General features: G+C 44.0%; 2 protein-coding genes across 2 annotated transcripts; one reads left to right on the forward strand and one right to left on the reverse strand.

Moving 5' to 3' along the window:
- Positions 1 to 6,536: 6,536 nt before the first annotated feature.
- LOC134170422 (proline-rich protein 9-like) lies at positions 6,537 to 9,415 on the reverse strand. The gene is made up of 2 exons (XM_062631783.1): positions 9,355 to 9,415; positions 6,537 to 7,692 (listed from the first exon to the last, which is right to left on the reverse strand). The coding sequence occupies exon 2, from the start codon at positions 7,669 to 7,671 to the stop codon at positions 7,216 to 7,218; it is 456 nt and encodes a 151-aa protein (XP_062487767.1). The 5' UTR covers positions 7,672 to 7,692; positions 9,355 to 9,415; the 3' UTR covers positions 6,537 to 7,215.
- A 5,368-nt stretch (positions 9,416 to 14,783) lies between these two features.
- LOC134170425 (feather beta keratin-like) lies at positions 14,784 to 16,692 on the forward strand. The gene is made up of 2 exons (XM_062631785.1): positions 14,784 to 14,878; positions 15,247 to 16,692. Exon 2 carries the CDS (start codon positions 15,265 to 15,267, stop codon positions 15,586 to 15,588), a length of 324 nt encoding a protein of 107 aa, XP_062487769.1. The 5' UTR covers positions 14,784 to 14,878; positions 15,247 to 15,264; the 3' UTR covers positions 15,589 to 16,692.
- Positions 16,693 to 16,899: the final 207 nt, after the last annotated feature.

A 16,899-nucleotide genomic window follows, 5' to 3' on the forward strand; every position in this document is an offset into this window, starting at 1 on the left:
TAGATATACAGATCTCTTATCACACCCAAAGCCTCATCACTGAGAGGTTTTGTAATGACAAAAGCAAAGATTGGAGCAGGAAGGGGGACGTGACGAAAGGCATTCCACTGCTGTGGGACCTCCAACACCATGGTTGCCCTTTCCCCTCCATGGCTCTGGTACCGACAGCCATAGGGTGAGATAGACCCAGGCAAGAGCTTTGTCGTGGGGAGTGGGAAGGAAAGCAATGGTGCATCCTGCGTCATGGGAAGCACCTGGGTTCTGAAACCTCATTCTTGGTTTTCTTGCACCCAGCAGAACCTGGGCATAAAACAACCACGGTGAAAAGCCACTACCTTCCTTCAAACGTCAATCTTTGGCCCATACTCTCTATACAATTACAGCTAGAAATGAGCCCATTTCCTCTGGTATTGGACTTCCCACATGTTAGGTGGTGACCAGAGAGAGAGCCTGAAGACCATCGCCACCTCATTAGATGGGAGAAGACCATTTCCTTCCGTTGGGGAATGAGGTAAGAAGAGACCACCAGCCCAAACCCATCCCAGAGTCCTGCAGGGTGGCTGAACTGGGAGACCTCACCTCCCAAGCCAGGCTTCCTGTCATGATAAGGGAAAATGTGTCTTGCCCAGCAATTATGAGCCATTCAGGCTGGAGATGACCAATTCATTCAGCTCAGGCTGTAGCTCAGACACACGCATGTTTTGTGAAATAGGACATGTGACAGGATGTTCATGGGAAGCATCCTGCATCTCCCTGCTGTCCAACCCATTGGCATTGGGTGCAAGCAGTATTTTAAAGTCCTTTGGCATTAATGAATCTATTCTTGGGTTGTGGAATGTGAGAAGAGCTAGACCTTTCATTCATTCACAGCTTGTTCACACAGGAGGCTCTCCTCATAGAAGGCAGTTCTGCTGTCTCCCAGTAAGCCCAAGCAGGCAGATCATGCCCTAATAAAGTCAACATCTGAAGATATTCCAAAAGGAGACAGCATTCACTGCAAAAGGGAGCAATAAACCCATGTGGCATTGTGTTGTTTCACTGTATGCAGAACTAATTATTGGAGCAAGTCTTTATTTTATCCTGCTGTACAACAAGCCTTTTATTTTCACTTGCAGGAGCTTCGCACAGCGTGTGTACAGCACCCCATGGGTTACAGAGGAGACCAGGGTGGTGACGAGGTGATGGGCACTGTCTTATCAGCTTGCTCCCTAGCAGAACCTCTCCAGCATCAGGCATTTTTCTCATTCTCCCCTCTCCATCAGGGAATAGGAGCATTTCTGAGATGCCAGGAGAACTTGCTTGAAGAACATGTCATTTGTCACCTAGGCATCAGCAGCACTCAAAATGCGTCATGGCCAACCTCATTTTAGTCTCCTGTATGGACCCGTGGTGACAATGGCTGTGTGCAGGACAAACTCCTTGGGAAGATGAGCTGCTCATCACCTGGCAAGTTCAGCTGCATAGCTTCCTATTTTTTATGATCCACCCAGCTCTTTAGTGGGTCATCTGCCTGGTTTCTACCTATGACACTGCTGCAGCTTCCTTCCCATATTATTCAGCTGGTTTGCATCAGCCCATTAAAATTACAGTCATCAAATGGAAAGTCTTAATTGCTCCATTCATTATCATCAGTGGTCATATCTGACACTTAATTTATTTGCTTGGGAACTCCCCACAGGCTTTTAGACTATATCAAAATTAGCTGGTTTGACACTAAGGTGAGGATGGTTGGAGTAAGGAATGACATCAACACAGGGGATCCCTTCCAATGACCCCAGCTCATGGAAACATTTGGGCATTTACTGACCATGCAGCTACCCTGAATTAGGACACAGGGTCCACCAGAGCCAATGCTGGTTTTAAGTTGACAACTACACAGGGATCATCAGAATCTATGTTGGTTTTGAGATGACAGCTTTGGAGCAGGGGGAAGCTTATGGCTCCAGGGCATCGTGATTTTTAAGGATTAGGGAGAACTTCCCCTTCACTTACAGTTGCTTCTTAGCTACTTAAATGAGGATGTCAGTAGGAGACAGCAAAACCATGGCCTGTTTTGTAGGACACATCAGAAACATGATGCTCTGTGTGGGGCAGGGTCACCTGAAGAAGGTCTCATTATGATTCACATTTCAATGGGAGAGTGCCCCTAGATATTCCTCCTAGGATTACCACATGCAGCACAGCCCACTCAGCCTCATCCTATCAGCACCACCCAGAGAAAAAGGGAGAACTGAAGTCTCTTTGGACTGAAGTAAACCTGTAAACCTTTCTTCCTGCAGTGCAAAGACTTGATACACACAACCAAGTGCACCAATGAAATGGGATTTTCTCCTTTCAAAGCCTCCAGCTGATGAAAACATCCCCAAGGATATGAACAGGGCAATGATAAGACAGGCACATGCATGAACTGGTGGTATGGACAGCCATGTATGAACTCCTAGAAACTCAAGTCAAATAGCAAGTCCCTCAGGAGTGGATAGGAGTTGGCATTTGGATCTTGCAAGGTCTGTGGCTACCAAAGAATTGGAGTTCGGCCTTTTCAGTTGAAACCCTTTGTTCCTCACAGTAATCCTGTATTAACATTTACCAGATTTACCACTTCTTTCCCTTTAAACCTGCCCATGACTTCACTTAGTCATGGGCAAGCCAATGCAACGACACAGGAGTCCCTAGAATCATATACCTGCTTTTCCACGTCTCCATCGCTGGCCTATGTTGCATCACTTTATCACTGACTCCTTTACAGCCCGAAGTTTGTCATCAGTGCAGCAACTTGCCATTTCAACAGCAAGCACACCGTTCCTGGCCTTCCCACACCCACGTTCATTCTTCAACTGTCAAAATCACCTTATGCAACACCTCAGATTCTCCCTTCAAAGTGAAGAAGTAAAACTGACAAAGCTGTAGGTGAAACGCTGCCTCTTACTGATACAAGTCAGGGGCTCAGCCCTACAAAGGACCCTGGAGAACATCAGACCTTCTTGCAAGGGCTGTGTAAAGAGCTCATCTGCCTTACTCCTCACCACAGTATCTGGGCTGGGGATCAGCTGAGCTTTGGTTATGCATCAGCTAATTACAAGGACCTGCAGCTCTACCAGGAATGAGGGGTGGTGAGTCAGGAGGGAAACACATTCCTTCAGCTCAGCACCTGCACTGCCACAGGATGGTGCTCTAGGACCATTTAACTCATCCTCTTTGTTTTGAAGAAGACTTCCTATTACTCTTCGCGAAAAGCAGGACCTCTCCAACCCCACAGGGTTAACCTCCTACTGTGATTAGGAATTTAAAAGAATTGCATGAACACATAAAGAGATTTGCCCTTAAAGCTCTTTTCAAGCCCTTTTACGATTTCTCCCAAGCCTGGCAAACCCAATAGATGCCTTTCATAGAGGCTCTGCTCAACCCCCCTGCCTTTTTTAGTATATGCATCACAACAGGAAAAAACCCAAAGCCTTTTGGTAACTCAGCTTCTAGGATGTCCTGATTTTCTAACAGATTTGAGCAGAAAAGAGCCCCCATGTTAAGATTTGGGTTTATATTTGCAAACTGCTTCTGAAGTAGTGGAAGTTGTGAGCAGGTTTCTATGTGAGCGATAAGCGAGTGACAGAACTCTCCCCAAACCCAGTTCATGAAAGATTTGACAGGACCTATTTTGATACTACCCAATGTACTAAATAAGCTGCTAAAGCCAGACCACAACTCCCACATCAACAACCAAAAGGAAGGCTGATGCAGAGTTATCTGCCCATGAAAGAAAGGCTCCTTAATCCAACAATCACAAATGATGTTACTCCATCCATGCTGCATCCAGCCGCTGCCTCAGCCCATAGCAATACCCCTTGGCTAATTGCGAGAGCAGCTGATGGCTTCAATTGCTGTTGGAGATCCTGTAAAAACCAGGAGCTGTGTGAGCTGGTAACGGCCAGAGGAGGGCACAGCTATACTATGATTGCAGGTTGGTTGGGATAGGCGGGGTGCCCTGGGCTATTGGAAGTCATAGAATGGTTTGGGTTGGAAAGGACCTAAAGCTCATCCAGTTACAACCCCCTGCCACGGGACGGGACGCCTTCCACTAGAGCAGGTTGCTCCAAGCTCTGTCCAACCTGGCCTTGGACATTGCCAGGGATGGGGCAGCCGCAGCTTGTTTGGGCACCCTGTGCCAGCGCCTCAGCACCCTCACAGGGCAGAACTTCTCTCTTATATCCAACCTAAAAACTCCCCTGTTTATGTTTGAGCTCATCACCCCTTGTCTCTAGTGCAAGTGGCTGAGGCACAGATACGCATCCATCAAATGGGGGCATGTCTCTAAACATTTAGTCAAGAGAAGAGAAAAGACTGAGAAGGGATCTCATTAGTGCATATAAATATCCCAAAGGTGGGTGACTGGAGGATGGTGCCAGACTCTTTTCAGTGGTGCCCAGCGACAGGACAAGGAGCAATGGCCATGAACTAGAACACAACAAGTTTCACCTCAACATGAGGAAGAACTTCTGCATGCTAAGGGTGGGAGAGCCCCTGAACAGGCTGCCCAGGGGGCTTGTGGAGTCTCCATCTCTGGAGACATTCAAAACCTACCATGGACATATTCCTGTGTAACCTGCTCTGGGCAGCCCTGCCTTGGCAGGGGTTGGACTGGATGATCTCCAGAGGTCCCTTCCGACCCTAATGATTCTGTGAGATGCTCCAGTGTAGATTACTGTCTGCAGCAAGCTGGGCTTTTAAAACAATGAACAGCCTGAAATAAACTGAAATAAAGTATGCTTTGTAAGGTTAACTAAGGTCAGTTAAAACTGCCGGTTATCAGTGACTGCTGAAAGCACTCATTTTGAGAGGTTATTTAAATTCTATAATCTTTAGTAATACAGGACCTAATATAACGTTGTCAAGGGCAAATTTTGTGTTAGGTGACCGAGTTGCTGTTTGCTTTCAGCCAAGGGCAGGGCTGGTGCAGACCAGGTTGAGCTCCATGGGGCAGCTTGGCCTTGCTCCTGGATCCATGGGCTGTAGCACTTGTAGTGTAGCTCTGACCTTGTTCCCTGTCTTCTGGGCTGGGCTAACTTGACTGCGTGGCATTTAACCACATCTGTCTGCTCCTGTAGACAGTTCTGAGGGCTCGATAGAGGTTTCTGAATAGCAGACACAATTTAAATGCCTTCTTAATTTCTCACCCTTTTTGGTTTTAATTAAATACGTGGCAGTTGAAAAAGCAGAGACCTGTGTTGCATAAATGCATTTAAATCCATATCACATGTGTTTCTGTTGTAATGTATTGCCCAGAAGTGGTGGAGCTCAGCAGTGTTTGGCAAATGGGAAGTGTTTGCAGTCAAGTGATGTAGGCAGCATGATGAACTGAGGCAATGAGCTCTCAAACAGACCCCTCTGACTACCTAGGACCGCTTAAAACCTGGCTGTAGCATGAAGGCATGGGTGAAAAACTATGAAGAACGAGGCAGAAAGGCTCCTTTGTTCCCTGCTGCTGTTGTAACCTGATGTGCTGCCTTCACAGCCTGCCGTCTGACAGCCAGGGGAGGGAATGGGAGAGTGCTCAGCCCTTTACTGGGTATCACCAAACAGCTTCACCCTCCTTTGAATGTGACCACATTAGAGGGGTGCCCTTTGGCTACTTGGTGGAGAGCACAACTTTATTACTCGTCTCCTAGTAGGCAGATCTGCAGCAGGCATAAGTCATCCTCATGTCTGCTGACGCCAGGGAAGTTGTGCCACTTCAGAGCTGCTGTCTCCAATTCTATTATTACTTTTCTCCCAAGCTGGCTCCAAGACAGTCTACTTGCTTCATTTTTGCCTTCAGACCTTTTGTGTTTCTTAAATGATGCTTCCTTGCTGTGCAAAACAAACTGAATTTGGCGTCTTGTGGTCTAAGCTTGTCACAAGTGACAGACTTGGGGGCATCCATTTCAATGCATGTCATAGCTGATATTAAAACCAGAAAATCACTGCAAATCAAATAATTTCTGCTATGTTCTGATAGTGATACATCACTCTGAATGGCTGAGTGCTCATGGTAGTGGCACTATGGGTCCCTGGTATCCTGTGAGTTTTGTGCTGTGAAGGAGTGTGTGCCTGCCTGGGGCTTGCCTTGCTGCAGCTCCCTCCTGCTCCCTGAACCCATTGGCCACAGGATGGAGCACCAGGAATTGCTGAGCTACAGTTTACAAATGCACAAAGAATGATTTAGGGTAAATTTAATAGGGATTTATTGGTGGATGAGATCATAAACACCTCAGTTTGTGAGTAGTTGAATGTCCTGCTGCATACAGCAGTATGGTCTAGGGGTGCCCTGACAATCCCAGTGTTTGCTGGTAGCTTATTGATTCACTGTTAGTCATCTTATAGCTGTCTCAGTTGTTTTGAGATCCACTGTGGGGAGCTGAGTGCGTGTTAACCAGAGAAGGTTAAAGCAGAGCTTGTCTTCCCATGCCTGTTGTACAGCTGGGGACTTTCACCTCCAAGTCAAGTGTGAAAAGGCACGAAGGAAAAAGAAAACCCAAAGCAAAAGCAGGTAGTTGGAGGCAGTAGAGGCTTTATTATGTGATACATTGGTTATAGACCATAGAGAATAAAGTAATGCAGACTGTAGGGCAAGTACTTTCTGACTTGCAGCTGGTACATCAGAAGTGGATGGTTAAATAGAAAGTGCTTCACACAGTAGACTGCCTTGACTTTGAAAGTCAGGTCCTACATTTACTTCTCTAATTTCTGTTGGTTGCATATAGAACAAAGTACAGAATTAAAAACCCCTTTCTTTACAAAGTCTCCTCTGGAACAAAGTTAAAAGCAGAAAGAAAACTGTATTCTCAGAAATATTACCATGGAAGGATCTATTTTTGTTGGTGCTCTGCTAGCTGAGGCCACTTTGACGACTCAATGCCATCCATGTGAGTGATTATGCCCATGGTAAACTCACATATCCTTTACACTGGCAGTCATGGAAAAACTGTCTTCATGTGGTCAAGACCTGAGCCCACTGTAGATGATAGGAGACTGTAGATACGAAGCTATGAGTCCTTTAAATTGAGTACAGAGTATAACGTGGAGAGGATTAAATAAGGGCTGGTTTGTGAAGATGCTGTCTGCAAGCCCCAGAGATTGCAGCAGGAGAAGAGTCGTGCTTCAGAAAGCTGTGTCTCTGAACTCAGCTATGGTGTCCATCTTGCTCTTCGTCGCCTGGTCGTTCTGTGGGCACCTCCATGGAGCTTAGTGCTGCCCACAGTTGTACTGGTAACTGTTGGACCACTGGTATGAATAAGGACACGAGCTGTGCTGGTACAAGCGGGTCGGAGTGCATACCTGAGGGCATCTTGTAATGCCTGAGTGGCCACACTGTGACACGCAGAGGTTCTCCCCACCCTGCACGACGGACTGAGGAAATGCCATGGTGCATGGATCAGGAGACCTGGTGCGACAGGAGGAAGAGTGGCCTTCCACAACGTGTGTCTCCACACACCGTGATGAGCATGGTACGGAGCACCTGGGGATGCTCTGCACTGTCTTCCTCAGCCTGCACCCCTTGGGGACCTTGGAAACACATGGTGCACATGGCACGTACTTCACAGGGCAGGGGTTGTGGCACCGCGTGAACACCGGTGTGGTACACCTTGTTGCACCTGGAATATAGTACTGCTGCTTGTATTGGTACCCGTAATAAGACATTGTTCTGGGGTGGAGATGAACCTACAAAATGAAGTAGGGAAAAAAGGTAAATGAATTCCCTGGTATCTGACAAGCTGCCTTTCTGCTGTGGAGCTTGCTTCTGACTCTCAGCCCTCATCTCTAGCAGAAACTGCACAGCATCGCATTTAACTAATGATCTCTCATAGCTTCAGATGTTATGTGGAGCTATTATCCTTAGAAGAAGGGGAGTTCCAGCCATAGCTGCAAAGTGACCTGTGTGCTCCAGCTAGTGACGCAATGGAGTATCTGGGATTAGTGCTGAGGTTCTCACCTTTTTGTGGCAAGGGCTATCATTTATTTTCTTTGCAGACGCTTCAGTTTAAACTGGAATTGCTTTCTGCTGGCACAAGGTAAAGCAAAGGAAAATATTGCCCTTCTTTATGCTAATTTAAATTGCAGAACAGAGGATTGTTATCTCTGTAATTGGCAGGCAGAGCTCTGTTTTTGAAAGCCTAATGTTCTTTAAGGATGGAATGACTTTTGAAAGTCTGGCTCAAGCTGCCAGTACTCCATATGAGGAGAAAAGGTAACTCTTTGCATCTCAGGATGTAGTTGAGGCTACCCTGTACTCTGCTGCCTCTTGCTCTTTCTCCCTTAGTCTGCTTCACTAGAAGCTGGGGACCAAAGGGCTGCAAGAATCACAGGAGGAATCTGCTCAGGTCTGCACCTGAATTAGCCTGTGGAGCATCCTGTACTGCCAGGGCTGAAGTGCTCCTGGCATGGAGATGATCTTCCTTGAAGGCAGGAGGGTATAGGCTCTGTTCCATCTTTTAGGGTGAGGCATTGCCTGGTTATGGGACATCAGAGCTGCCCCTGCCATACCTGGAATGGATGAGGTGTCCATTCCAAAGATGTGATTGAGCATGGAGAAGTGCTGAGACCTTGGGTTGCCTAATTAAAATCTGCCTGTAAATCAGCTTTCCTCAGCAGTAGCAAATGGCACTTTGGTGTCTGCACTTTGCAATTTGGTGGCAGCTGCTTCTGCAGGTATATAGGACTATAACAACAAGCTCACAAGGATTGGGTCCAAGCTACTGTAGATTTGTTTAGAAAGCTGATAGTTAACTGCAGATACAACAAAAATACCAGGCAGGTTTGGATCTTGCTATGTTTTGAAAAGGAGAGGAGGTAATATCAGCTCTTTTAAAGAAGAATTCCTCCCCAAAAAGTGTGTCTAAAAGGAGTCTCAAATATGCAGAAGCCAAAACTTCCTTCAGTTATTCAAGATAAAAAAGTCTCTGTGGTATTAAAGTAATCTACATCAGTCTCTGATTAGGATGGTAAAGGTCAGAATATTTACTGCCAACAGAAATAGTTCCTTGAACTACTAAAAGAAGTCATCTCTAATATAAGAGAAATCTAGAATTCGAGGTTTTCTTCAAAGAAAATGAAAGCTATGGGTACCTAAATAGCCAGATCAAAGTGGAAACATCACATCCCAAATTGGGTGAGGTTCTGTAAATCTCAGGCTCAACTTTAAAGTCCTGTATCTGTCTCTGCCTGTAAAGAAAAGGAATCAAAAAACCCAACAAACAGCCTTTAAAAGAACCAACTCTCTTCATTCGCGGTGTCAAATCATTTCTGTAAGATCTAGATTCAAGTTCAAAGTAGCAACAAAAGGATATTTTGCTAGTTAGAAAGAGAAATAGGGAAAAAACTTACCGAGCTCCCAGCGGAGAGTAAGAACTGGATTGAAAGCTTGGCAGTGTGTGTTTTTATATGGTCTTTTACAGTGCAAGGAAAACCTGAGCCACTGTGTATCAAATCCTAATTAAATACAGGAGAGAATTAATATGTTGTTATCCCTGAATGCCATGAAATGCATCTCACACCCTCCAGGTTTTTTCCATTTTAAATCTCCCATAGGGAGAATAAAACCTGCCTTTTATTCCATTGACGTCAACAATTATGTGAAGAAATCTATCCCTCTTCTCTTAAAGCTTCTTTGAACAGACTGGCAAACTGGAAGCAGGAGGTTGGAGTGGGCAATGGTCATCCTTATTCAGTTTTCCCCTTTGCTCATTTAAATGCAGGTAGGCAGCATGGGGGCATTGAGGAATGTGGCTTTGTCAAGGGAGAGATGTACCCAAAGCTTGGTGCTCATTGTATGGCTGATCAAATGCTCTTCAAACTTAATAAGAGTCATTCCCTGATTTTATTAGGCTTTGCATTTGGTAGGGTTTTATGGCTGGAAATTAGGGCAGTGGAAGGTATTCAGGCAAGCCCATCTTGCATCTTGGTGGGGTGAAAAACTCTCAGGGCTGTGTCCAAGACTTGTCCTGTGGCAAATTAAAATCTCCTTGGAAGCTGGCATAGCTCACTTGCAAGGAATCATGAATTCTGAAGGGTTTAAAGGATGGTTTGGTGCTTTCTACAGGCAGTTGTGGTCCTACAGACACTCTGATTTGATCAACAATTGTGTTGGTGATATGCTTGAGTTTCTTTGGGGAGAAACAAAGAATTACAGTGTTGGACTAGAATATCTGAAGGGAGCCTACAAAGACGGCGGAGAGGGACTCTTCACTAGGGACTGCAGCAACAAGACAAGGACTAATGGGTTCAAACTTAACCAGGGGAACTTCAGGTTGGATGTAAGGAAGAAGCTCTTCCCTGTGAGGGTGGTGGGGCACTGAAAATGTTGTCCAGGGAAGCTGTGGCTGCCCCATCCCTGGCAGTGTTCAAGGCCAAGATGACAAGACTTGGAGCAACCTGGTCTAGTGGAAGGCGTCCCTGCCCGTGGCAGGGTGTTGGAACTAGAAGATCTTAAGGCCCTTTCCAACCCAAACCATTCTATGACTCTATGGCATCCCAGTGATAGTAAAGGGGCGAGTTTTTGTTTCTAATGACCCCATTATCTTATCCTGTGACCATCCCAACAGCTGCTGGTTTGCACCCAGACCTCAGCTGTGCCTGTGCAGATGTTGCCTGTACATGTGCCTTGTGCTTGTCAATCAGAAGGCAAACTGCTCCCTACACGTGATGTAATTAGTAGCCTTTGACGTCTTGAGACGCATCCTTTAAATTGGGTGTGTGCAGGTGTTCATCATAATGGAGTTCAGTTTGAAGAGCGTGGCTCATGTAAAACATTAATGAGCATTTGTAAGGAGTTTTAAAAGGTCCTGTTATGAAGATACTATTTAATGTCTCTGTCAGTACTATTGTGTTATATATGGGTAAACATAGGTCTGCACAAACATGGCACCTGTGAGGACCATCTTAATTTATCAGTAGGGCAAAGCTGAGGTGTGGGGTGAGAATAGGCTATGATTCAGGTCACGTCATGAGGGATGACTATGGTTTAACAAAGTTAGAATCACAGAATCATAGAATGGTTAGGGTTGGAAAGGACCTTAAGTTCTAGTTCCAACCCCCAAGTTTAATGTTCTTGCCCTTTTTCCAGGTCAGAGTATCTCTTTAGAAAAAGGCTCACTGAAAATAGTGGTTTAGGTCCTGGATATTACAAAACTAGTAAATATAATACAAGTGTGTTTATTATAAATGGGAATATAGCTATAACCGTGAATACTGACTCTTGTTGCAACCCTTTTTTTTTTACGACCAAATGATGGATACAGGCAGAAAGCTCAATGCTTCATCTTAATATCATGTGTTAAGCAATAGACGCAGCCATCTACTTTAAGGGAGAATATTGTTCCCAGTAGAATGCACTGTCCAATTAGTTAAGTTTAATTCAGAGGTAATGCTCAGACGCAGGAGCTTTTCCATCCCTGCATTTACTTTGGTGTATTTGCCTGAGTGTGGCAGGTCATTGCTCTTCACCTTTCCAGTACACAGCTCATAATAAAACATGAGTCCCTCAACTGCTGGGTAATAATTCTTTGCAATGGAAAAATGGGTATTTATTCTCTGGTTTTCAACATTCCTGGTGAATTTGTGGCTCATGGCTTAATGTTGATGTATGAGCTATCGCATAAAACAATGAGAAGTATCAGGACCACCTGATAAGATTGAGAGCCCCCTGTTTCTGTAGCTGTTCACATCTATAAAATTCAAAGCACCTGATGGAAGGCTAAGTTACGGGGAAGTGTGTAATTCTCTGCAGAATAATGTACTGATGCTGATGGTTTGAGGCTGGGCATGTGGGAAATTACAGGTTTGGTTAAATGTATAAGGCAACAGTTTTGGAGCTCTTCTATGGAGAACAGGCATCAAGGCTAACCTTTGGATGTTTGCAGCATGCCTCCAAGCCTGTCCTGATATTTGGTAAGGTGGGCATCAAGCTGTATAGCTGGTCATTCAGAAGTAGAGTAGCTCTGGAAATTACCCATGGGATATCTGAAGCCTTGTTCATAAGAAAAAAACCCATGCATCACAATAGTATAAAGCAATCTTTTAATGCAAAAATCTGTTCCACACTCATGGTCACAAGTTCAGCTCTCCTGCAGCTGCTGTCTCTTCACAGGCTTTGCTGTGTTTAAGATGACTTTAGGATTAAGTTGGAAAAACCTCAGTGTCTTCTCATGTCTGTATTCTTTGTTAGGAAATGAAACGTGCTGAGCCTCTCAAGGTTACAGTCTGTTTAGCTGTAATATGGTAGTTATAAAGCTGATCACACATACCTGGTTTGGCGGGAGAATCCAAGAGAAATGGATGAAGCTCTGAGCCTCAAACTACTTTCATACGCTTTCCTAGTCAGCCTGATGAAGAGAACACCTTTTTGGGCACAAACCCCTTATTAGCCAAAGACCATGTAATTGATGTAATTATTTCTAAGTCTCACTTTCTGTGGTGTGCACACTAAACCACACACATTTTCAATTTTAAACTTCATTATTTGTTGTCGTGTTTCAGTGAGCTCAGGGATGGATTGATGTCTTGATACCTGCTGTTTTGGCCAGTATAATCAAATGGATGTCTTCAGAGAGCTCCCTGCTTTTGTGGAGAGCTCTAGCTTGGTCCTTTAAGGTTTTACACAGCTTTCCAGCATATCCTTACAGATAGAGGACTATGAAAGTCTTGAAGAATCTGAATGTATCGGTTAAATAGAGAATAAATGTGTCCTGTCAGCACTTCTGAGTGATTGAAGGTGTTGATGGCTCTATTCTTTCTGTCTCTCGATGAATACAAAGATGGTGGGGTTTGTGTTTAGTATCTTGAGTTTTTAAGGTGCAGGGGTTTGATTCTTGAGCTTGTTTTAATGAGTAAATAGAGTTGACATGTGCACTGTTTAGTTTCCTTATGGACTCACTCTTTAGGTGCTGAGTTTTGGTTCACTGGTTTACTCATCACTTTTATTTCCTTGTCCTCTCTGGTAGTGAGCTGGCAGTTGTAATACCCTTGTTAAAAAAAATACATATGTCAACATCAGTTGTTCAGAACATTAATGAGCGTTTATGATGTGCTTTGAAATGCTTTCAGAAAGCTTTGACATGCCTGATGTCAGTGTTGTTAACCTTTGTGTTCAGATAAATGGATCTTGCAGTGACATTAACCCCAAGCAGTCTGCAGCAGAGAAGGCAACAAACCCCAGCAGTGTGGATTCTTCTCACATTGGGTTGAAGATCGTGACTTTTCAAGACAGAATTATTAATGTGTTTCCAAGACTTAATACTTACTATTATCTTCTGCTGGCTAACTTCAAAGTAGTAATTAGGTATTGAATTCCAATGTTTTTGAGCAATTACTGTAGGGGTAAGTTGCTACCCTGTCTAAGCTGAGATAAAGACGTATGTTGCAATTCACATGGTTATCTTCAATTATAGAAATGGCAGAGCCAATTTTCCAAAGGAATTACAGATATCTTGTGTCATCCTCAAACATGGTGACACTATGAAGATAAATATCAGTATGCAATTAAAGTAAAAAAGAATCCCAGTCATTTCCCACTGTTGAGATCTCGAGGTTTCTACTCAACAGCAGCATGTAATGCTGTTCTTCAAATCATGTTTTTGCTGCCAATCTGATAGTATAGAAGATGTTTCCCTTGAGATTCCTTGGAAGGAGGCAACTTAAGTTCTGCAATGTTACCATGTACACTTTTAACTCTACAAAAGGAAGGCTTTTCCTTGCAAGAACGTGCTGCTGGGAAGAAGGGAGAACAATTTGTGAGATTTAGTCTAATAGAAGAGCCCAAGTCCTCTCTATTACTACAGAAATAGAAAAATGTCTTTGTTTTGAAGCAAAATGAAGTGTAAATCAGAATGAACAAGTTTCTACCTCTTATGGTGGGGAGGGAGTGTCTGTATGCCACACGCCATTGCCATTCTTGGCATCTGTTGACGCTACAGTTGAGTGTCAGAAGTCTTCCTCTTCATTCTGGTGAGATAACACGGGTGATAACCCCACATTGGCAGTTGCAATTCATCAGCCATTGGGATTCCAAACTGCATCTTCCACTCATTGTTCTGTATGTGTAAAGTGCATTATTAGAATGGCTTTAGGTGCTTCTTTACTGAAGAAGCAACTCGCTGGAAAAATTGCCTGACAAGGTCTTGCTTAAGTCACACCCTATTTGTTGTCATTTTGCCATTCCTCTAATCAGGTCATGATTTATAGATTCATATTATGAGACATTTAACTTCATATAAATATGGCCTTAGCTTTTTTTCCCTTTTTTTTTTTTTTGTGGCCAAAGCTTGCATGTTGAAGGAAACTCATGCTTGGCGTCTAATTGGAAGAGCTTCACTGACTTACCTGGATATAGAACTCTAGAAAATTCAGGATTTCTGCAGGGTGTCAGAACTTTGATCGGACTTTGCATTAGCCTCATTTCATCACATGAACCTGTCTACCCCTAGGCTGAGGACATGGGTTATCCCTTACTTTTGCAACTCTTTCTGGGCTGGACCAAGTATGTTTTCTTCCAAGAAAATGGGTATTTGCCACCTGCCCAGAAACAAGTTCATTCATCAAGCATAAACCATATAAACATTTTATCTTTCTGCAAGGTGCAGGGCACAGTATCCCCTCTATATAAAGTTTTGAAAGAGCAGAGACTGGATGGCAGTAAAGTACAGGTCATATGGGGTAGGACAGACTAATAATTATAAAGAGCGATTTATTTAGCATTCATTACCAAAGTTGAGTCTGAAAGAAATGTGTTTAGTAATCGATTAGAATGTTATGCACGTAGGTGATTCATGCTTTGGGCAGTTTAAGGGCAAGTATAAAAGTGCACAGCAGCAGATCTTGTATAATCATTTCTCTTGTTTCTCTTGTGAAGTAGGTAAGTTGCATCTAAATTCCTCTTTCTAACAAAGTCTTTCTTTGCAGTTATAAATTAAGATGAATCCTGTGCAAATGTTTTGGTACCAGCCTCAACTTTTCTTGATGTGAATCAATACATTTCTGACGGTTCAGCTATTGGCTTTGGTAAATGCATATCTGGATGATGAGCTCTGATTGGTTTTTCGTGAGAACTCATTTCCAGGTCTTATGGGGTTCAAGTACAAGATTTAAAAGAATCTTTTAGGAATTGAGCTATGAAAATTCTGCCTTTCCCTCTAGCTTGTTTTTAGTCTTTTATTGTAATGTTTCATTGTGAAACTTAAAAGAACTTGTGCCTTCTTTTTATACTATTTGCTTGCTCTTCAGATTAGCCACCCCTGAGCAATGGTGCACTCTCTAAGCCCATGCACTGATGGCAGTGCTTCTCCATGTGGGGTGGCTGTGCCACAGCCCGTTGCTGATAGCTGCAATGAGCCCTGTGTCCGTCAGTGTCCTGACTCCAGGGTCGTGATCTACCCTCCGCCGGTGGTTGTAACCTTCCCTGGACCCATCCTCAGCACCTTCCCTCAGCAGAGTGTCGTGGGATCTGCAGGAACCCCTGAAGTTGGAAGTGGATTTAGTGCTGCCCGTACTCCTGGGACCTCCCTTGTTTATGGTGGTGCCAGATGGGGACGGGGATACCCAATTGGAAACTGTAGACCATGCTAAACCTGCTGTTGCTGAAACAAGAATACCCAGGACATGTCAAACAGGATGTAGATAACATGGCTGAGCTCCAGGGCACAGCTTTTAGGAAGGGTTGAGCCATTTGGATCTGCCATTAAATACATCTGTAGATGCTCAGATCTTCTGAAATATCCATTTACGTCCTTCTTGGATTACTTCTGCTGTTCTTCTAATGCTTTCCTGTTTTTCTAAGTAAGTGCTCTGTTCTTGATGCTATGGGACTATATTGCTAATTCCTTGGGGGCTAATTCCTTGTGGCAACATAAAGGGAACTGGTATGACATTCATTTTAGGTCCCTTTTTTTCTGTGGCAACTGATGCATAAAAGAGAGTCATGGAGTCAACTAGCCTCTGTTTCTGTGATGTATGTGTCTTGCTCTGATCATGGCTGAGTATCAACCCAGAGCTGCAATAGGGAAGCGCCACCAGTTATTACATGAATCATCTTGCATCAAACCACAGGTTGCAGGCAATTTGTAATCTGTACTATATAATCCTACCTCTGTATGATCTGCTTCTTTCATTAAACATGACATTGCAACATGTTACTGGCCTTGACGTGTGTGTGTGTGTCTATGTGTGTTACCCTCTGCTCCTCCTGATTCAGGTGTCTTTGTCCTGCTGCACCAAACTGATGCCATCAGTCTGCTTCAGGACAGTGATACTGTTGAGAGATTTGGCTGTGGGTTGTGTGTACAGCTCCTTCCCACAACAAGCTCCATGCTGTAGCTGTCCCTTCATGAAATTGCTGCCCACATCTTTGCTTTCATTGCTCCAGGTCCTCCTCAGTATTGGCTTTTCTGGAATAGTAAATGTTTCCTGGTGTATTCAGGCTCAACCTCCCCATCTAGGTGGTGACACTATGCATGAGAGCAGAGGTGTGTGGTATTAACAAGAATAATGTGAAACCACATGTTAGGTGAAAGTAGCTGGTTTTGAGTGTATAAGTTGAATTTCTGGCTTTATTGCTCTGCTCAATGTTCTACAACAATGTAAGCTATGCATGTGAAAATGGAATGTGATGTTTACTCGTGTAATTTCCAGTTTCTTCAGGAATACATCAATAATAAACATTCCACAAGCTTCCCATGTGGCTGTGTTTGAAATGTTATGTAGCCTGTTAACAGTTTGTTACAGAAACACTATAATTCAGAATCGCAAGGTACCAGAGAATGTGGGATTATTTCATAGTAGTCACACTTTGGAGAATTATTACCCCTATGTGTAAGGAAAACAAAGTTGACCAGGCATTGTAATAATGGGTAATTGAGTGTTGGTGAGCTTTAGAAGAGG

Source organism: Pezoporus occidentalis, unplaced genomic scaffold, assembly GCF_034315485.1.
Source record: "Pezoporus occidentalis ecotype Australia unplaced genomic scaffold, CSIRO_AGI_Poc_V1 ctg373, whole genome shotgun sequence".
Taxonomy (NCBI): domain Eukaryota; kingdom Metazoa; phylum Chordata; class Aves; order Psittaciformes; family Psittacidae; genus Pezoporus; species Pezoporus occidentalis.